The 22,066-nt window shown below is 45.1% G+C and overlaps 1 protein-coding gene across 5 annotated transcripts in view; it reads right to left on the bottom strand.

Moving 5' to 3' along the window:
* DOCK1 (dedicator of cytokinesis 1) overlaps window positions 1-22,066 on the bottom strand; it is a 563,137-nt gene that overhangs the window by 108,362 nt on the left and 432,709 nt on the right. For all 5 annotated transcript variants that reach the window (XM_052661098.1, XM_052661102.1, XM_052661099.1 and 2 more), the window contains exons 30-31: window positions 17,902-17,980; window positions 7,839-7,939 (exon numbers count right to left, since the gene is read on the bottom strand). In XM_052661098.1, coding sequence (XP_052517058.1) covers window positions 7,839-7,939; window positions 17,902-17,980 — 180 coding nt within the window. The remainder of the gene's footprint in view (window positions 1-7,838; window positions 7,940-17,901; window positions 17,981-22,066) is intronic.

The following is a 22,066-nucleotide window of genomic DNA, read 5'->3' as shown; positions in this document are numbered from 1 at the left end:
TATGTCCTGGAGGCCCGCACAGAGCTAATATGGGAACAGTAATATCATGTGCAGAAGAGACACAGTGCACAGCCGTGAGGGGCCTGTTCGCATAGTAGCAGAGATGGACCCAGGACATGCATGTACATGTATGTACTTTTTCTCAAAGGGCCATGATCATGGTTCGTTAGGAAAAAGAGGAGTGGGTCCTGGTTGGCTGTGGGTGAAGTTTGCTCTGAGAGTAACGTTGACTCTCAGATTTGAAGAAGGAAAGCTGTAATTCAGACAGATATGGGACGTAACCAGCAGGTGCAAAGGCCCTGTGGCCGGGGCAAGGGGGCAGGGTGGGGATAGGTAGGTATATGGACCACAGAAGGCAAGGAGGCTGGAGGACAGGGAGCTTGCCTTACTGCTTCCCCTTAAGAGGAGGGCTGTGTTGTGAACCAAGGCTTCAGAGGCAGATTGGTAAGTTTCAAAAATTTTCTTGAAATGAGAAATATACTAAGTGGCACACACATAAATATACGTGCACAAAAGTTTCATGAGATAACGCTTAACTTTACTACCTGCCATGAACTCGAATGCTTTCTTATATTCTATTTGAGTGGGGGATAAAAAGGAAAGAAAGAGGTATGTTGGTCTTGGCTGGTGTGGGTTGAATCGTGTCCTCCATAAAAATCTGTTAAGACCCTACCCACTGCTGTCCATGAATGAGAGTGTGTCTGGAAGAGCGTCTTTGCAGAAGTAATCCTGTTAGCATGAAGTCATGCTGGACGGGGCAGGCCTTAAATCCAATGACTGGCACACTTATCAGGAAAAGGAGACGTTTAAGGACACAGACACAGGGAGGAGGGCCATGTGAGGATGAAGGTGCAGCTGAGGAGCATGAAGGATGGGAGCCCCAACCATTGCAAAGGACGGGGCCATCCTGGAAGGCAGGAGAGAGGCAAGGACGAAGTGCTCTCTCTGAGCTTCCAGGAGGAACCAACTCTGTCGATGCCTTGATTTCAACCTCTGGTGTCTGCAACTGGAAGACAATACATTGCCGTTGCTTCAAGCCACTTAGTTTGTGTTCATTGTTACCTTATGGCAGATGGCTCTAAAAAAATTAATACAACGGCCTGTTAGGTTGCTATCCTGGCCCAACAAAGGGCTGAGATGCACAAGGGCTGATACTGAAAAATGCTGTCTTAAGGAGAGACCACAGAATCATTGAGACTTGCGGAGCTCCATCACTGAATGGTAGGGTGGAGGAGGCTGACAACAGTGCAGAGAGGCTAAGACAGGAGAAGGAAAACCTCGACAGGGTTCTGGGAACCCAGACAGGAGCCGGCTGGCAGCCAGAGCCAGCAGTGGGGGGAGGACGGGGAGAGCCAGGAGGCATGCGGGGAGCTGGGGGAGATGATCGGTGGGCTGAGACAATTCCGTTTTTATGGGAAAGACTGGTAACTTCTGGGGAGGTAGGAGGAGGGACCCCAGACTGATGGGAATAAGCCTAACTAGACACAGGGTCAGATGTGTCCTCCACTGCATAAAGGTTTATCACGGTCAGTAAAAACCACATCACTAAAAGAAGTACGGTATATACTGACAATTCAATATTACTCAGCCATAAAAATGATGGAATGATGCCACTTGCAGTTTGGATGAACCCAGAGATGATCACACTAAGTGAAGGAAGCCAGGCTGAGGAAGACAAGGATCATAGGATATTGCTTACATGTGGAATCTAAAATGTGATACAAAGGAATTTATTTACAAAACAGGAGGAGACAAAGAAAATAAACTTGGGGCTACCAAAGGGGAAAAGGACAGGGTGGGGTCATAAATGAGGAGCATGGGATTAACAGATGCACAGTGCTTTGTATAAAATAGATAAGCACAGTGATTTACTGTACAGTACAGGGAAATATATTCACTATCTTACAATAACCTATAATGGAAAAAAAGTCTGAAAAAAAAAATACTGAGTCACTTTGCTATATCAGTTCAGTTCAGTCACTCAGTCAAGTCTGACTCTTTGCGACCCCATGGACTGCAGCACGCTGGCCTGCCTGTCCAAAAACAACTCCCGGAGCTTGCTCAAACTCATGTCCATTGAGTTGGTGATGCCATCCAACCATCTCATTCTGTCCCGTCCCATTCTCCTCCCACCTTCAATCTTTCCCAGCATCAGGGTCTTTGCAAATATGAGTCACTTCTTCGCATCAGATGGGCAAAGTATTGGTGTTTCAGTTTTAACATCAGTCCTTCCAATGACTATTCAGGACTGATTTCCTTTAGGATGGACTGGTTGGATCTCCTTGCAGTCCAAGGGACTCTCAAGAGTCTTCTCCAACAGCACAGTTCAGAAGCATCAGTTCTTCAGCGCTCAGCTTTCTTTATAGTCCAACTCTCACATCCACACATGCCTACTGAAAAAACCATAGCTTTGACTAGATGGACCTTTGCTGGCAAAGTAATGTCTCTGCTTTTTAATATGCTATCTAGGTTGGTCATAGCTTTTCTTCCAAGAAGCAAGTGTCTTTTAATTTTATGGCTGCAGTCTCCATCTGCAGTGATTTGGGAGCCCCCGAAAATAAAATCTCTCACTGTTTCCCCATCTATTTGCTATGAAGTGATGGGATGAGATGCTATAATCTTAGTTTTCTGAATGTTGAGCTTTAAACCAACTTTTTCACTCTCCTCTTTCACTTTCATCAAAAGGCTCTTTAGTTCTTCTTTGCTTTCTGCTATAAGAGTGGTGTCATCTGCATATCTGAGGTTATTGATATTTCTCCCAGCAATCTTGATTCTAGCTTGTGATTCATCTAGCTCAGCATTTCGCATGATGTACTCTGCATATATGTTAAATAAGCAGGGTGACAATATACAGCCTTGACGGACTCTTTTCCTGATTTGGAACCAGTCTGTTGTTCCATGTCCAGTTCTAACTGTTGCTTCCTGACCTGCATACAGGTTTCTCATGAGGCAGGTCAGGGGGTCTTGTATTCCCATCTCTTTAAGAATTTTCCACAGTTTGTTGTGATCCACATGGTCAAAGGCTTTGGTGTAGTCAATAAAGCAGAAGTAGATGTTTTGTTGGAACTCTTGCTTTTTCCATGATCCAACAGATGTTGGCAATTTGATCTCTGGTTCCTCTGCCTTTTCTAAATCCAGCTTGAACATCTGGAAGTTCATGGTTCATGTGCTGTTGAAGCCTGACTTGGAGAATTTTACACATTATTTTGCTAGCTGGGGAGATGAATGTAATTGTGCAGTAGTTCGAATATTCTGTGGCATTGCCCTTCTTTGGGACTGGAATGAAAACTGACCTTGCCATTCCTGTGGCCACTGCTGAGTTTTCCAAATTTGCTGGCGTGTTGAGTGAAGCACTTTCACAGCATCATCTTTCAGGATTTGAAATAGCTCAGCTGGAATTCCATCACCTCCACTAGCTTTGTTCATACTGATGCTTCCTGAGGCCCATTTGACTTCACATTCCAGGATGTCTGGCTCTAGGTGAGTGATCACACCATTGTGATTATCTGGGTCATGAAGAACTTTTTTGTACAGTTCTTCTGTGTATTCTTGCCACCTCTTCTTAATATCTTCTGATTCTGTTAAGTCCAAACCACATCTGTCCTTTGTTGTGCCCATCTTTGCATGAAATGTTCCCTTGGTATCTCTAATTTTCTTGAAGAGATCTCTAGTCTTTCCCATTCTATTGTTTTCCTCTATTTCTTTGCATTGATCACTGAGGAAGCTTTCTTATCTCTCCTTAATATTCTTTGGAACTTTGCATTCAAATGGGTATATCTTTCCTTTTCTCCTTTGCCTTCAGTTTCTCTTCTTTTCTCAGCGATTTGTAAGGCCTCCTCAAACAAACATTCTGCCTTTTTGCATTTCTTTTTCTTGGGGATGGTCTTGATCTCTGCGTCCTGTACAATGTCATGAACCTCATTCCATAGTTCTTCAGGCACTCGGTCTATCCAATCTAGTCCCTTGAATCTATTTCTCACTTCCACTGTATAATCATAAGGGATTTGATTTAGGTCATACCTGAATGGTCTAGTGGTCTTCCCTACTGTCTTCAATTTAAGTCTGAATTTGGCAATAAGGAGTTCATGATCTGAGCCACAGTCAGCTCCTGGTGTTGTTTTTGCTGACTGTATAGAGCTTTCCCATCTTTCGCTTAGAGCATTCATCTTCTCCTGCGAGAACTCCAAAATTATAACTCACTGCTGAATAAGCGTCTACCGGAGAATGTTGGATTCCACCAAGAAAAGATACCCCATATCCAAAGGCAAAGGAGAAGTCCCAGCAAGACTTTGTTATACACCAGAAACTTACTATCGTAAATTAACTATACTTCAAATAAAAGGAATGTAGTATCACTGATGTACGCAAGCCAAAAGCAGTTCACTTAACTCTCTCAGAAGGACCTTGGCACAGGTTACAGCTTGTTGAGTCTATCTCCTCTGGTTCCCTTCTAATTCTTATTATATAGTGAATTTATTTGCAATAATTTGAGCCTCTTGGGGAAAAAAATGGCATCAACACAAATTAAACATCGTATTTTCTTTTATCATTTGGAAGGCTCTACCACAGCTTCTGATTAGATCACATGCAAAGCAAGGCTTGTCACTATGCACTTCTTCCTTTCAGCTTCCCTAAAAAGCAGCATGTACAGCAGTGTGCATAAACTCAATTCCTCACTACTGGTTTAGAGCCCAGCGTTTGGAAAGATGGTGATTTTTTTTTTTTTTTTACATATGGTATTTGGTCCAGTAGTGAAACCTGTCCTCTAAGAACAGGCAGGTATCTGAGGATAGACTTCTTTAGTTCAAACAAAACGAACTAAAAAAGAATGAGAAACACCCCGGGACCAAGTGAGGAAGAGGGTAACGGGAATAACACATGTTAGTCACACAAGTTCACATGCACCAACCCGGGGTAGGCCAGCAAGCATTACCCTCTCAGCAGACAGTTGTAAACGAGCATTTTATGCTTAGATCTGCTGGAGGTCCATTCATGAACCGCTTCCTCTCTCAGAAAGAAGTCTGGTTCTGAACACAGAAGCCCATTTGCAGCCACAGCACCCCACGGTCCCCACCAGGACACATGATGTCTTAGAGATGAAAATGTCCACACTGGCTGCTAATTCTAAGCCAGCTCTTTCACACTGGACTCAAAATATCCTGAGCCCCCGGAATGTGCAAAATGCATGGGAGGATGGAGGTGGGGGAATTAATGATGGTCAGGTTTAGCATTCTGTCGACTTCTCTGTCCTTTGTTAGGAGTCACTAGCGCCAAGGATGTCTGAAGGTGAGTCAGTTAAATGTTATTATGGACTTTGATTCCTAAGGGTTATTTATTTCGTGGTTCATTGCCAAATCTTGTACTCAATTTTGGTTGGACATAATCAGTGCTCTGCAAGGTATGGCCCATTCTTTACTGTTACTCCCGTGCGCTTTGGGGAACGCCTCTGGAATAAATATCCTAATTATCTCCCCAACCTAGGTCATCAGGAGGACACGCAGCTGAACAGGAGGGAATGATCAGGCAGATCTTCCGATCCTGGCATTTTCTGTTGTTCTGGGCCACAGCGCTGTCGACCGGGAAGATACGAGAAGCTGAGGGGCCTGCAGAGAGGAAGAGGAGCCGGGGGCATGTGGGTTCCACAGTGAATCCTTGGCTGGATTCACAAACCCGGCAGCAGCAGACAGGCTGATGGGGAGACAGTCAGAGGTGACAGAACGAGTGGGCACGACTCCACTTTTGGACCTCCTGGCCTTCCCTTCTAGAAAAAAGTAGCCACCCGCATTACAATGTCCACTGTGCTAGACATCAGCACCCAGCCATTTGCCCTGACCACTGGGGTTAATCCCTGTGCCCTGCGCCAAGTCCCAAGTGCCCCAATCCTGGCCACTCACTCATGCTGCAACAACGCAGAGCATCTCTGCTTAGAGAGGGGGCCACACCCCTTTGGACCCCACAGACAGCCCCTTTTGGGATGGCTGTTCGCTGGCATGATGCTCTCAGGTAAACAACTCAGCCTCCTTCACCACTGAAGCTAAGTACCACCACATGCCAACTCCAGGTTGCAAAGGCACCTAGGCGGCACTTGTGATCCACTTCAGTCATGCATTAAAAAAAAAACAAAACAAAAAAACCCTTTTTGTCTTGTATTGGAGCATAACCACTTAACAAGGTGGAAGCCCTCCTAATATTTCTTATGCAAGTTTTGCTATTTAGAAATTAAAATTGAACACAGATGGTAAAGTGTTTAAGGTGCAGCCAGAGGCAGACGAACCTGCCTCGCGTCTCAGCCACGCGGCCTCGTAGGCCAAGAGCACTCTTCACAGACACTGGAAATGGGGTCTCCTCGGGGGCCCGTCACAGCTACACACTGAGCCAGCAGCCCCAGAAGAGGAACCCTGAGGCTGCCCCCGAGCTGAGACACTCCTGCAAAGACACCTTCTGGAGCGCTTGGGGCTTTTTCCCTCGGGGCATCCATGGGACAATTTCAAAGGGGCAATCCGGCATTTCTCCTCCAATGGTTGTGAGAGAGAGAATTCTAAAAGCCCGATCAGAGGTCCTGCCAGGTCAGGGAGGGCAGACACCAACCGGCCATGTTTAAATTTCCGTGGCTCTGAAGCTCAGAAGGTACAGCGTGATGGGGAAGCAAACGTCTCCTTGGGCGGCCAAGGCCCATTTCCTGGCGTTGCTTTAGCTTGAATGTTAAGGCTCTTGCAGCAGCAAGTAAAGGGCCCAGGGAATGAGGGGCTGCACCCTCATCTGGAGAATGCTCAGAAGCAAGCATTTTTATTCTCCAAAGTGGGAAGGAGACGTCAGCTCTTTTCAGGCAGATTTCTGGTTTAAACATAGGTTTTCTCCGCAGGCGTCTCTAAGGGTGGACTGTGCTGGGAACTTGGTAAAGACTGGGCCCCACTGTTGGCTCGAGCTGTCTGGATCTCAACCTCACCTCCATGAGGGAGACACACGCTCCCAGGATACAGGGACGGCTGAGCAGCTTTCCCCTTTGGAGACACCTTGGAATCTCTAACCCCCAGACGCTGGGCTGGCAACGCCTTGGAACAGCATGGCACAGAAGGATCAGGAAATGCTGAACAGGGACGGCTGACTCAGCACCATGATGTGCTGGCAAAATACTGCTGTTATCGATGAACAGATCCCCCAGGAGGGTTCACTGTCTTCCCTCTGAGCACCCATAGAACTGAGATGCTGGTGAAACGGAGACAGAAAGAAGATACAGGTCCTCAGACCGCCCAAGGGTTGCAAAGAGCCCCACGCAAGGGTTCTTTTCCTGACCCTGGACCCGGAGCTGCTCAGGATGCACTGCTGAAAGAGCCAGGTAGGAATCTTGTCTTTCCTGGGGTTCTGAGAGGTTCTTAGGATGATAACAGGGCGAGTTAAGCCCTTCAGATCTCCTGCTGGGAAGAGGCCCAGGGTCATCTCTGGCAAAGAAGGAACCTCAGACCATTCACCACTGCACAATGGGCTGTCCCCATCAGTAGCCTCCTTGCTCGAAACTAACATTGGAGAATTAAGCCACACACAAACCACACATGGCATGACACCAGCACAGCACACAGCAAAAGCAATTACGTCCCCAAACTCCCATTCTGGGCGGCGCTAATAGTCTTCAATGGCAGGGACCGCAACCCACCAGAATGAATCCAGCAATCTTCGACCTGGACTCACGGGTTAGAAAAGGCAATACCCAGTTCATGATCTGAAACCACCCTCTCATTACACCATGACTACATCTCAGCTGGTACCGAGTTGGCTTAGAGGCCATGAGAAGAATAGACTCGCAGGCTCCTGCCCATGAATCTGGAGCTGCGTGGACTTACTTGTTAAGGATTTTCGCTCTCTTAGCACTTGAAAAATTCTCCAGCTGCAAGGACTCTTGAGTGAGGAAGGCGACGGCCAGGTGAAAATAGTTGTTCCACAGCTGAAAACCAAAAAGGGGAGATGCTAAGGCGTAGAACTGATTCATACAGGATCTCAAAAACGCTTTGAGACATTTAGTGTTTGCCCAGCACATGCCTGTGAGATGTTAAAAAGCTGTGTCCTCTACGTGCACATGGCTGACCAGCCACCCACAGTGCGGTTCAGGGCTGACTGTGGGCTCTGACTGCACGTGCTCAAATCCCAGCAGCTTGGCCACTTACTGAGGCAAATAACCCAATCTTTCTGTGCCTTGGTTTTCACAGATAAAGCGGGAACTTCAACAGTACCTATCTGATAGGGCTGCTGAAGGAAGGATCGAAGGAATAAAGATACCTAAGGCCCCCCAGCGGTGCCGAGCGGGTGGTGATGATCATGTAATATGTTTTAGCTCTTATTAACACATTACTGACCGGGGGACTTTTGCAGAAACTAATGCCTGTGGCTATAATACATCTCAGGTCAATAATGTATTAATATTGTATCACGGAGCCCCTTACCTAACAGTATATAGATTTCTATAATTTATCATTTTTATGATACTAAAAATATATATAAACACTAGACGATTGAGAACAACATAAAAACACCCAATAGTTCATATTTCAAGAACAGCTGTTGTTCAGTCGCTAATTTACAAACAGAGGTGAAAGTGAAATTGTTAGTCACTCAGCTGTGTCCAGACTCTTTGAGACCCCATGGGCTGTAGCCTGCCAGGCTCCTCTGTCCACGGGATTCTCCAGACAAGAATACTGGAGTGGATTGCCATTTCCTTCTCCAGGGGATCTTCCTGGCCCAGGAATCAAACCTGGGTCTCCTGCATCGTAGGCAGATTCTTTACCATCTGAGCCACCAGGGAATCATAAACAAAGGTAATAATTATTGCATCAAGTGAGATGATTATAAAGAGTTAGATAAAAATAAGGTGTTAACAATAACTGACTCTCTTCAGTTACCAGATGAACAGTGGCAAGTTTCAAGCACGGATGCAGCTAAAGGTTTCATGTATCTGCTACTCTTCGTAAGTGGCATTTCTTCAGGACTAGAGCATCTCATTTGGTTGCCAGGGAACCAGGTAAGTGCTGGTCCCCTTAGCTCACAGATGAGGTTCAGAGACTTGCCCCAAAACACAGAAAACAGAGAACAGAACAAGGTGAAGCAGAACAAGGGTCCCCAGTGGCCCACCCCAGACCTCACAAGCCAGTCTTTCCTGCCTACCAAGGCACTTTCTCTTTTATTTAGGCCCTTTTATTGGGTTGCCAAAATGTTCACTGAAGTTTTTCCATAGGGTGTCACAGAAGAAACCTGAACAAACTTTTTGGCCATCGCAATGTAAAGAAACAGGGTGGCTCAAATCAGTAACGTACAAGTTTCTTCTTGTTTTCGGAACTAACACCTGCCCTGATGCCCACCCATCCCCTCGCAATGCCCTTCTCTCAGAGCTCTAGCAGGGATGTCTGGGCCATGTTGGAGTCAGAGTCATCATAAGAGCAGGACCCAGACGTATTTTAATGCATACCTACTGCTCTTAAAAACAGCATCAACGGAAATACGAATGTGTCTTTTTAAATGCCAGCTTCACTAACTCTCTCTTCCTTCCCTTCATTCACACAGGGCCAGGACGACAGCTGAGCTACAGGTAACCTAAAACTCCACCTTAGGAGATGTTTAGGGGAACAGAGTAGTTGAACACCCTGAAGGAGGTTCCCTTGTGGACCGCGTGCCTGGAGACTCAGCATGTCCACCTATAAAGCAAGACTGGAACCCACAGGAGACTTCTGTACCCTGAGGAACTAGGAGGCTGACTGCTGCTCACCTCAAAACTCCCCTGGCCACTGTAGAGCCAGAGCAGGGCTGGGGGCCCCCAGGAGCTGGGAGCATCTGGCCTGGGGAAGGTGGGGTGATAACTTCTGTGCTGTCTCTCTCCCAGGGTGCAGCCTGCATCTATGCCTGGGGGATGTGAGGTGGCCCAAGTGTGGGGTGGTCTGCAAACCCAGGCCTGTGCTCTGCTGATGTGTGGGGGACAGGACAGCCTGGAAAGAGGGAGGAGCTGTTCAAGGCTGGAGCGGACTAAAGTCACACGGAAACTGAACGCACAGGGCAGGGCGGGTACGTAGGAGGAGCACAGGGGGTGTTCAGGGCAATGAAACTGGATGCACGTCATTATACATCTGTCCAAACCCACAGAATGGACAACACATCTCCAGGGAGCCCTGATGCAAAGTAAGCACTCAGGGATTATGATGGGTAAGCGTGGGTGCAGCAGTTGTGTCAAACGCACCATCTGGTGGGGGATGTTGATGGGCGAGGCTCTGGGTGCTAGAGGCAGGGCGTTTCTGGGAACCTCTGTACCTTCCTCTTAATTTTGCTGTGAACTTAGAGCTACCCACTCATAAAATACAAAAAAATTTTAAAATCACATAAAAATACAAACATTAAAAAAACCTGTCGGGGTTTCCCTTGCAATCCAGTGGTTAAGAATCTGGGCTTCCACTGCAGGGGGTGTGGGTTTGATCCCTGGTGGGGGAAGTAAGATTCCACATGTTGTGCACTGCAGCCAAAAACAAAACAAAACAAAAAACCAACCAAACAAACAAACAAAATCCCTGTAAGCTATGCATGATTTGAGCAGTGACAACTAACAGCATTCACGATGCTGACCTGAGAAGCAACAAGTTCCGTGATTGGGTTAATGGAACTTGAATGTGGCCTGGGGGCTGGTGAGCGCTGATAATGGTGTGAGTGTGGTGGTCTTACTCTAGTTATGTAGGGGAAGGCCTCTGTTTGTATGAAATATATACTACAGATTGGGGGAGGTGACAGGATGCAAGCTGGGAGCTCACTTGGAGAATGCCGAGAATAAGAGCTCTTCGTGCTGTACTCACTGGAAATGAGAAGCAGGATAGGGAGGGGCAGAGGGAAGCAGAGGGCAGAGTAACAGCCCATAGGGAGGAGTGGTTTCAAGGAGAAAGAAGTGTCTGGGCACACCAGGACATCAAAACATGGAAATGTGCCTTGTGGGAGGACCTGCTGCCTGGAGCACATGGGCCGTGCAGCACCCAGGCCTCCCCCTGGGTATGGGAGGATGAGAACCTCCTAGAGTGGAGCAATCAAACCACACCTGTCCAGGAATAAGGGCCCAAAGAGCTCATTGCAGCCAAGACGCTGGGCATGAGGGGGAACTTCCAGAGGACCACATGCATGAAGACATTGCACAGGGTCAGCAACAACCCATAACACACAGTCAGCAGCCACACCTGAAACACACAGCCATCGGTGTATGTGGCTCAGCACCTGACGGGCATGGCCTACCTGGATAAAAGGAGAAAACCTAATGAAGGACAAGAGAAAAGGCACAAATATCCCTGTGTGGGATGGGAAAAAATAAATGCTGCCAAGTATTCTCCCAAATGCTGTTACAATTCTACTACGATCTTTTATGAACTCAACCCAATTAAAATGTAAACAGCATGCTTAGAAAGTTTTAACAAGGTGATTTGGAATTTCACATCGAAGAGGAAATGCACAAAAAGTCAAAATAATTTTGCAATAACATCCTGACCAGGAAGACATGGCTCTACTAGCTGGGTATACAACCCATAGTTAATAAAACAAAAAACAGAACTGATACACACGTGCATCTGTAATTGTGGGTTTTCTTGGTGGCATTTCAAATCATTGGGAGGGAATAATTTATTCATAAAACCATGTAGGGAAAAGAAAACTCAAACTCCAGCCTCCAGCAGATGGAGATAAACAACAAGGACGGGGAACTACATTCCATGGCTTGTAATAACCTATAATGGAAACGTGTGAAAAGGAATCTATATACGTAGATATATGAAGAGAGAAATCTATATAGAGATATATAAAATTGAATCACTTTGCTGTACACCTGAAGCTAATGCAACACTGTAAAATAACTATACGTTGATTTAAAAAAATGATTAAGGAAAAGAAATCACAGATAGATTCAATGTTAGAAAGTTTTTTTTTTTTAAAAAAGCAGAAATACAAAGCTTTATCAGATACCAACTATAAACAAAACAGTTAAATTTATAATCAAAGAAGGATTTGCCAAGCAAAAAAATAAAACCCAAAAAGCCCTTTAAAAGAACTGACAAATTTGACTACAGAAAAATTAAATATTTCTATATGATAAACCTAAACCCATGACTAGACTATATCAAGAATTTTAACTTACAAAAAAATATGACATATAGCACAATAGAAAAATGAGCCGAGAAAATGGACAGTTCGTACTAGAAATCCTCACAGCCAGTGAGCACTCTCAACCCAACTAGCAATCAGAGAAATATCAACAAAAATAAGAATCAACAATTTTAAAGAAATTGGTATTGGAGAAGATCTAGACAATGATACTTCGCAGAGAAGGCTGGTGAGACCGCAAATTTCTAGAGCATTTGCGGATGGTAATTTATCAGTGTCCATCAAACTTAAAATTTCTTACCATCCAGTCTGGCAATTATGCTTCCAGCAACCAGCAACGTTGCCCTGGATGGCTGTGTCACACTGTTCACAGAAGCAGTGCCTGGAAAGGGGAAACACTGGAAACAGCCTGCAGGTCATCAGCGCAGGAAAGCCTGCACCAATGTTGATGCGTTTACACTGTGGAATAGGACAGAACTGAAAACCAGAGGCGCATGACCCCACTCACGCGAAAAGCCGAAAGAATCCTGGTCTTGGCCCAGATACAGCTGACTCTTGGGTGTGAACTACTCGAGTCCACTTACAGGCAGATATTCTTCAGCAGCAAATACTACAGTACTGAACCATCGGTTGTTGGTTGAATTATACTCAGATAAACCACCTTCCCCAACCTTCCCACACTGTTCAAGGGCGAACTGTACATGCTTAAAGAAGCCTCAGAGATAACACACAGCAATTATTCTAAAAGTTAACCAGCAATTGGAAGGAACTCTAAAAAAGAGGGGATATATGTATACGCATGGCTTCCTTGGTGGCCAGACTGTAAAGAAACTGCCTGCAGTGTAAGAGACCTGGGTTTGATCCCTGGGTCGGTAAGAGCCCCTGGAGAAGGGAATAACTACTGATGCCAGGATTCTTGCCTGGAGAATCCCTTGGACAGATGAGTCTGGCAGGCTACAGTCCCATGGGGTCACAAAAACTTGGACACAACTGAGCAACAAACACTCTCACTTTCTTTTCACATGTGTGTGTATATATATATATATATATGTATGTATATATATATGAAGTGAAGTGAAGTTGTTCAGTCATGTCCAACTCTTTGCGACCCCACGGACTGTAGCCTACCAGGCTCCTCCGTCCATGGGATTTTCCAGGCAAGAGTACTGGAGTGGGTTGCCATTTCCCTCTCCAGGAGATCTTCCCTGATCGAACCCGGGTCTCCTGCATTGTAGGCAGACTCTTTACCGTCTGAGCCACCAGGGAAGGAAGGGCTCATGCTGATGTTGAAGCTCCAATACTTCAGCCAACTGATGCAAAGAGACGACTCACTGGAAAAGATCCTGATGCCTAGAAAGACTGAAGGCAGGAGGAGAAGGACACAACAAAAGATAAGATGGTTGGAAGGCATCGTGGACACAATGGACATGACTTTGAGCAAACTCATTCAGGAGATGGTGATGAACAGGGAAGCCTGGCAAGCTGCAGTCCATGGGTCATAAAGAGTTGGACAAGACCTAGTGGCTGAACAACAACATCATACAGCTGGACTTCCCAGGTGGGACTAGTGGAAAAGAACCCACCTGCCAATGCAGGAGACATAAGAGACACGGGTGCGAGTCCTGGGTCAGGAAGATCCCTGGAGGAGGGCATGGCAACCCACTCCAGTATTTTGGCCTGGAGAATCCCATGAAGAGAGGAACCTGCTGGGCTATAGTCCATGGGGTCATAACGTGTTGGACATAACCGAAGTGACTTAGCACACAGCACACAGCTGATGCACTTCATTGTACGGCAGAAACTAATGTAACATTGCAAAGCAACTATACAAAGTGAAGTTGCTCAGTCGTGTCCAACTCTTTGCGATCCCATGGACTGTAGCCTACCAGGTTCCTCCATCCATGGAATTTTCCAGGCAAGGGTACTGGAGTGGATTGCCACTTCCTTCTCCAGGGGATCTTACCTACCCAGGGATCGAACTCAGGTCTCCTGCATGGCAGGCAGATGCTTTACTGTACTCTAAGTCTAAAAAAATACTACTTGGTAAATACTAAGCAATGAATAAATATTTGTTGACATTAAAAAAAAAAAAAGCTACCCAGCAGAGGGAGAAAAAGGTGAAAAAATGGGAAGGGAGCTTTTCTATTTTATTCAATGGATTGACTTACACTGCACACATATTTCACAAGAATGTATCTGTGTATTAGGACGTGATAACAAACATTAAGCAGAGAAAAAGATAAAAAGTTTTAAACTGAAAAATAGTAACATTTTTAGGTACACAGTACCTGATATATTACTACATACTTATATACTATAATGCTGATGAAACATTTTTAATTTAATAAAATGATACAAATGAATTTACTTAAAAAACAGAAACAGATTCAAGCTTTTGAGAATGAGCTTATGGTTGCTGAGGAGAGGATGGGGGAAAGGGAGAGTTTGGGATAAATAGGTACACACTGCTGTATTTAAAATGGATAACCAACAAGGACCTACTGTATGCCGCACAGGGAACTCTACTCAGTGTCACGGGGCAGCCAGGATGGGAGGGGGGTTTGGGGGAGAACGGACACGTTAATCTGTACAGCTGAGTCCCTTTGCTGTTTACCTGAAATTATCACAATATTGTTTGTTAATTGGCTACACTCCAGTACAAAATAAAAAGTTAAAAAAAATTGAAATTAAAAAAATGATATAAGAAATAAGGGCACAGGCACATAAGAACATAATCTAATAACTGAGTATCACATTTAGCTCTAAGTTTTCAGAAGACAAGGCGAACGGGAGAGTAGATGGGTGTCTAATTTTTGTTATCTGTTATTTTTTGTTATCTGTTAACCCAGGAACTCATTATTGCCAAATTCAGACTTAAATTGAAGAAAGTAGGGAAAACCGCTAGACCATTTAGGTATGACCTAAATCAAATCACTTATGATTAAACAGTGGAAGTGAGAAATAGATTTAAGGGCCTTGATCTGATAGATAGAGTGCCTGATGAACTATAGAATGAGGTTCGTGACATTGTACAGGAGACAAGGATCAAGACCATCGCCATGGAAAAGAAATGCAAAAAAGTAAAATGGCTGTCTGGGGAGGACTTACAAATAGCTGTGAAAAGAAGAGAAGAGAAAAGCAAAGGAGCAAAGGAAAGATATAAGCATCTGAATGCAGAGTTCCAGAGAATAGCAAGAAGAGATAAGAAAGCCTTCTTCAGTGATCAATGCAAAGAAATAGAGGAAAACAACAGAATGGGAAAGACTAGAGATCTCTTCAAGAAAATTAGAGATACCAAGGGAACATTTCATGCAAAGATGGGCTCGATAAAGGACAGAAATGGTATGGACCTAACAGAAGCAGAAGATATTAAGAAGAGGTGGCAAGAATACACAGAAGAACTGTACAAAAAAGATCTTCACGACCTGGATAATCACGATGGTGTGATCACTCATCTAGAGCCAGACATCTTGGAAAGTGAAGTCAAGTGGGCCTTAGGAAGCATCACTACGAACAAAGCTAGCAGAGGTGATGGAATTCCAGTTGAGCTATTTCAAATCCTAAAAGATGATGCTGTGAAAGTGCTGCACTCAATATGCCAGCAAATTTGGAAAATTCAGCAGTGGCCACAGGACTGGAAAAGGTCAGTTTTCATTCCAATTCCAAAGAAAGGCAATGCCAAAGAATGCTCAAACTACTGCACAATTGCACTTATCTCGCATGCTAGTAAAGTAATGCTCAAAACTCTCCAAGCCAGGCTTCAGCAATATGTGAACCGTGAACTTCCTGATGTTCAAGCTGGTTTTAGAAAAGGCAGAGGAACCAGAGATCAAATTGCCAACATCCGCTGGATCATCAAAAAAGCAAGAGAGTTCCAGAAAAATAACTATTTCTGCTTTATTGACTATGCCAAAGCCTTTGACTGTGTGGATCACAATAAACTGTGGAAAATTCTTCAAGAGATGGGAATACCAGACCACCTGACCTGCCTCTTGAGAAATCTGTATCAAGTCAGGAAGCAACAGTTAGAAGTAGACATGGAACAACAGACTGGTTCCAAATAGGAAAAGGAGTGCGTCAAGGCTGTATATTGTCACCCTGCTTATTTAACTTCTATGCAGAGTACATCATGAGAAACGCTGGGCTGGAAGAAAGACAATCTAGAATCAAGATTGCTGGGAGAAATATCAATAACCTCAGATAGGCAGATGACACCACCCTTATGGCAGAAAGCAAAGAGGAACTAAAAAGCCTCTTGATGAAAGTGAAAGAGGAGAGTGGAAAAGTTGGCTTAAAGTTCAACATTTAGAAAACGAAAATCATGGCATCCAGTCCCATCACTTCATGGGAAATAGATGGGGAAACAGTGTCAGACTTTATTATTTTGGGCTCCAAAATCACTGCAGATGGTGACTGCAGCCATGAAATTAAAAGACGCTTACTCCTTGGAAGAAAAGTTATGACTAACCTACATAGCATATTCAAAAGCAGAGACATTACTTTGCAGACTAATGTCCGTCTAGTCAAGGCTATGGTTTTTCCAGTGGTCATGTATGGATGTGAGAGTTGGACTGTGAAGAAGGCTGAGCGCCGAAGAATTGATGCTTTTGAACTGTGGTGTTGGAGAAGACTCTTGAGAGTCCCTTGGACTGCAAGGAGATCCAACCAGTCCATTCTGAAGGAGATCAGCCCTGGGATTTCTTTGGAAGGAATGATGCTAAAGCTGAAACTCCAGTACTTTGGCCACCTCATGCGAAGAGTTGACTCATTGGAAAAAGACTCTGATGCTGGGAGGGATTGAGGGCAGGAGGAGAAGGGGACGACAGAGGATGACATGGCTGGATGGTATCACTGACTTGATGGACGTGAGTCTGAGTGAACTTTGGGAGTTGGTGATGGACAGGGAGGCCTGGTGTGCTGCGATTCATGGGGTCGCAAGGAGTTGGACACGACTGAGCGACTGAATGGAACTGAACCCAGGTTTGAGTAGGACCACCCTCTGGGTGTACCTAAAGTAGTTCAGGTTCTTTCTCCATGAACAGTCCTACCCAGGAAACTAAAAACCTGTTTGCACCTGGATGCTTTGATTTGCAAACTTTAGTAAATGAAACTAAATAATAACAAAACCATGATTAGCAGAAACATACCTGAAGTTCAGTGGAAATGAGAGTCCCAAATAATAGATGCATAGTAAGAAATCATGCCAGGCAAAAATCAATTGATCAGTTAAATCACACACACATGCCCACGCATACACACGCAATCCAAATGCACTGGAGGAGGAGGGCCTGGACGGGAGGATCAGCTCACCACAGCCAAGGGCTGTTGAGGGGCTGGGATCTTTTGCTGCGAAGGGCCCCTTCAGGCAGCACAAAGCCGGCAGGGAATATATCAGGGGAAAATCAAGTTCTACGTGCAAGCTGGGCTCAGTGATGCAGACACACGGTGCCTCCCAGGCTGATTCTCATCACATTAGGATGGCCTGAGACAATCTTGGCAGCCAGGTCGACTGAGACGCAGCCGCCTCCCTGCTCAGAGAGTCCCTAACTTGTCACTCTGATTCAAGACTTTCTCTCTGAAACAGCTCCATCTCCTTCCTCGCTAAATTGAGCAAATACCCCAAAGGCATCATTTTCAATCCTCACGTTCCAGTAGCACGTATTGTAAATTCCATTTCCACACGTTAAATGGGAAACCGATTAAGTTCTAGGATTAGAAATATAAGATATGGGCTCAGACCAGCAATTTGTTTTAACATGATTTCCCAACAAAGGTTGTGTCTACCCCTTCTCTCACCTGCAGCTCAAAGTTGGCTTGATCCAGAAATTTTTTGTTCAGCATATCTGCATACTGATTAATTGCTCGCAGGAAGACTCTGAAAGATCAAGAGAAAATTACATAATTACACACTTCTGCTCTGGCACCTTTGGAGGTTTGGCATTTCAATTAGCTACAATCTGAGACTGTCTGGCAAGTGAACTCTCTAAGTCCTGTGAAAAGCTGCGAAGTTTTGCCAATGCAAAGCCCAGAGAATTATATGCAGATGTTCTTCAAATTAATCAAGGAAACTAGCACACGCAGAAGAAAAGAAACAGACCAAAATAACAGAGTCTGAAAGTAACATATGAAAAATATCACTAAAAAAAAAAACAAACCTATTTTTTTTTAAAAGAAGAGGTGCAAATTAAATCTTATTCTCGAGTCACAATATATTAGTGTTATATTATAAAATTGGTCTTTGCTTAGCTGGCTTTTTAAAGTTAAGCATTCAAAAGTGCTGTTACACACGATCTGGCCTGGATTGACTTGGTATGTAGATTGGAAAAAAATGCAGAACAATCTGAAAAAGGTGAGAATCATGTTTCATTTGGCAGAAAAAAATGAGGACTTAAGCCTGGAACGTAGCATCTCACATTGCTCTGAGAGACTGCTCAGAAGATGTAAAGGAGGAGCTGGGATACACAGTAGTTTTGCAATAAAGATCAAGTAGTCAGAACTTCAGAAGATTACTGTTACTTAAAGGAAACTTGATTATCCCAACTTAAGGAATTTATCGGTTTTTCCATAGATAGGAAGATGTGAGTCTGGGATCAAGGAAACCGTTGCTTTGATCTACACCTCAGCTCTCTGGGGCCAGAGTCCCGTGCTTTCTCATCCTGGGTGCCCTCAGGGCTCACTGCCTTGGACAGCTGTAAGGTGATGACTCGACGGGTGCAACATTTCCTTTATTTACTGATGCAGCAGCAACGTGTCTTTTCTATCAACATGTGAAAAATCACGGAAGCTCGTAAGTATGGCTGACCTCAGTATCACGTGTCTGCCAAATGCTAGCTTTAGTCACTGTTTACTAATTTAAATAATTTTTTTAAAAAAGCTTTAGTAGATACGACAGTCATTTGACAAGAGTTTCAGCAGGAATTTGAATTCATCCATTCACCAATGCGGTACCACTGTGAGCACGCAGAACAAAATATCACATCCTTCCATACCCTGACTTTTACTTTTCTGTGATGAAATATGCAACTCAAGGATGTAAGTGACTCAGTGCTCAGCCTTTCACAAGCTTGTTCAGTAGATTTGTCTCACTGCTCTGGAGAGTGTTTACAACAAAGCTTCGTCCACATCCTTCTTTTTAAATGACCCTTCTCCCTCTGCACCAAGGCAGGATGCAAGAGCAGCGAGCATCAGGTCACAGATAATGAACTTCATTATCCTCCCTCTATTTAGACAGCAGGAAGCAGCCACAGAGTGTAAGGGAAATCCAGGTTCCTTACTAGGAACTGACGCTGATAATAGGATCTCCTTAGCTATGCATGCCTGGAGAAGGTCCCCAGCCTGGACAGTCCCAGAGCCACTAAAGGCCAGTTAACCCGGCAGGACAGGGAGAGGACAGGGCCACCTGGGGCTTGAAGGAGGTCCCCATCACCACCTCCCACCACCACCTCCTGCCCAACACTCGCTGTCATGCAGGTTTCTCTGGCACAAGCTCCAAGAAAGAGGATGTGCAGACATCATTTCATTAAGAGACCCATCGGTGGGATCCACGACCAAACAAGTGTGACAAGTGGCCTGTGCTGGTGCTTGCTATCTTCGTGGCTGAAGAAAAACGTAGCCAGAGTTACTAGGATCCTTCCCTGAGGATGTTAAGACAAAATCAAGAAAGTCGGATCTGGTATTGTAAGTGCCTACTCACAGAGGGGCATGGAGATGCTGGCTTGTCTGGGACCAGGAGCATGGCCTGGGCAGCGGTATTCATCAGCCACAGGGTGGCCAGACTCTGCCATTACAGAATGCCCAGGGAAACTGGAAAAATAGCTCTCCTTGATGAATGCTGTAATTTATTGAGTGGGGGTGGCCGTAGGGGGAGCTGAATACAGGGTATTGAAGGATCCTGATAAATTAATCGAGGAGCAGGACAAAACCACTATATTCAAGATTGAAAAAAAAAAAGTGAAACTGTTAATTGCTCAGTAATGTCCAACTCTTTGCAACCACATGGACTACAGCCTGCTAGGCTCCTCTGTCTACGGAATCCTCCAGGCAAGAACACCGGAGTGGGTTACCATTCCCTTCTCCAGGGGATCCTCCCCACCCAGGGATGGAACCCTGGTCTCCCGCTTTGCAGGCAGACTTTGCCATCTGAGCCACGAAGGAAGTACACATGTATAGACAGGTCGCCTAGCAACCCTAACCAGCCCCCAGTCTTGGGCCTCAGTCTATGTCATGTTCAGCCCTCAGAAGTACAACGCTCCCTGGCCCAGGTGACCCCTGGCAACTGTGCTCAGATAGCATCTGTGGGTGTGCCCTGCACTGACCCCAGCAACCTGAAGACTGCCTCCAGTGCCAGTGGGGTAAAATGACTTCCTGTCACAGGGGGAGGGGGGGTCACACAATACAAAAACACTAGGCTTATGGCCTTGAACGTTTTGTTTTTCTGCTCAACTTTTCCTTCGGCTTCAGAACTTGGCTGTTCACTGGAGTACCCCAGGGCCTTTACGAGGCTTCAGAAAGCCCCTCTCTCCAGCCCTCCATGACAATAACAAGTTCACTTAGACGTGCATTATTATTACAGGGCTAATTATTGTGCCTCAAGATAGCACCCAAAGAGTTGCAATATGCTACTTCTAATTAAGCCCTGGAACAATTTCAGCTAGTTAAATAAAGATATTGCTCAAAATGACTGGGGGAAAAAAAAAAAAAAGATGCCACGCTGAAATAATATGAAAGCTGAACAAAAATTTTTTAATGAACTGACAGCTGAGAAAGAGCGGTGCTGAGAGAGATTCTATAATTTAGACTCTCCATAAATTTTTTAAAAAGCCAGGACAAAGAAACAAATAACATGGCATATCAGGGCAAAACTGAAGGGATGATCAAACAAAAGCATCATCAATGCTGTCAACAAAGGCGAGCCACTCGGGCTACAGGTATCAAAGGCCACATCACCTTTATAGAACCATGATTATTTCCTACGTTTCACACTTGATGGAATTAAAATCTTAGCGATGCCCCAAGTCCACTTGAAGATAAGTCAACTAACCAGGCAAAAAGAAACATACACAGAGGCTTTTAGGTAAGAATATTTTCTATCTGTTGTAATTCATGAGTTATTTCTGATACATATCAAGCTAAGGGAGATAAATACGAAAATCACATTAGAAGCTTCTGCAGAACAATCTGCTTTCAGTCAATGATTATGAAAGATATCTCAGCTAAGCCAGGCGATCACACAGCAGGGTGCCTACTAGTCTGGAGTGAGGGGCTTCAGCCTGGCTCAAGGGAACTGACAAGCAAGTCCTGTCTGTCAGGAGGGGGGTCATGAGGTGGGGAAGGGGTTGTAAGTGGGCTCCGCTCTGCATCCCTGGTGACCCTGTCCACACTGGGCACCGCTGGCATTGCACTCAAGGACAGAAAAGCCCTCCAGTCTGTTCCCGAATGGACCTGTTTATTCACCACTGGCTGCAATGCCTAATTGACATCTGGCACGTCACAGATGTTCACTAGGTATAAGCCACAGGAAAAGAAGGAAATGATGGATATGGGTGGGCGGACAGACGGATGGGTGGACAGATGGGTGGATGATGGATGGATAAGCTGGCTGACCCACGTCAGAGTGAAACTGTTTACTTCAGACTGGAACGCAAACATAGCCAAAACCCACGGGCTTCCAACTGAGATCACAGATCTGGTTTCAGGACCTAATAAAGCTCAGGTTCCTGATGTCTCATCACAGAAAGAATTCAGTGAGAGAAAAAGTGATAGGTAAGAAGTAGATTTGTTCAGAGAGAAACACTCCAGAGACAAGAGTGTGGGCCACCGCAGAGAGTGAGTGCAGTGGCCTTGAACGTGGCGGGCTTAGTTCTTATGGATTGGGTAATTTCATAGGCAATTAAGTGGGAGGATTATGCCAACTATTTTGGGGGAGGGGTGAAAATTTTCAGGAACTGGGCCACTGCCTAAT

Source organism: Budorcas taxicolor, chromosome 23, assembly GCF_023091745.1.
Source record: "Budorcas taxicolor isolate Tak-1 chromosome 23, Takin1.1, whole genome shotgun sequence".
Classification (NCBI taxonomy): Eukaryota; Metazoa; Chordata; class Mammalia; order Artiodactyla; family Bovidae; genus Budorcas; species Budorcas taxicolor.
Note: the sequence above shows the minus strand (reverse complement) of the source record. Positions and strands in the feature narration are given on the sequence as shown.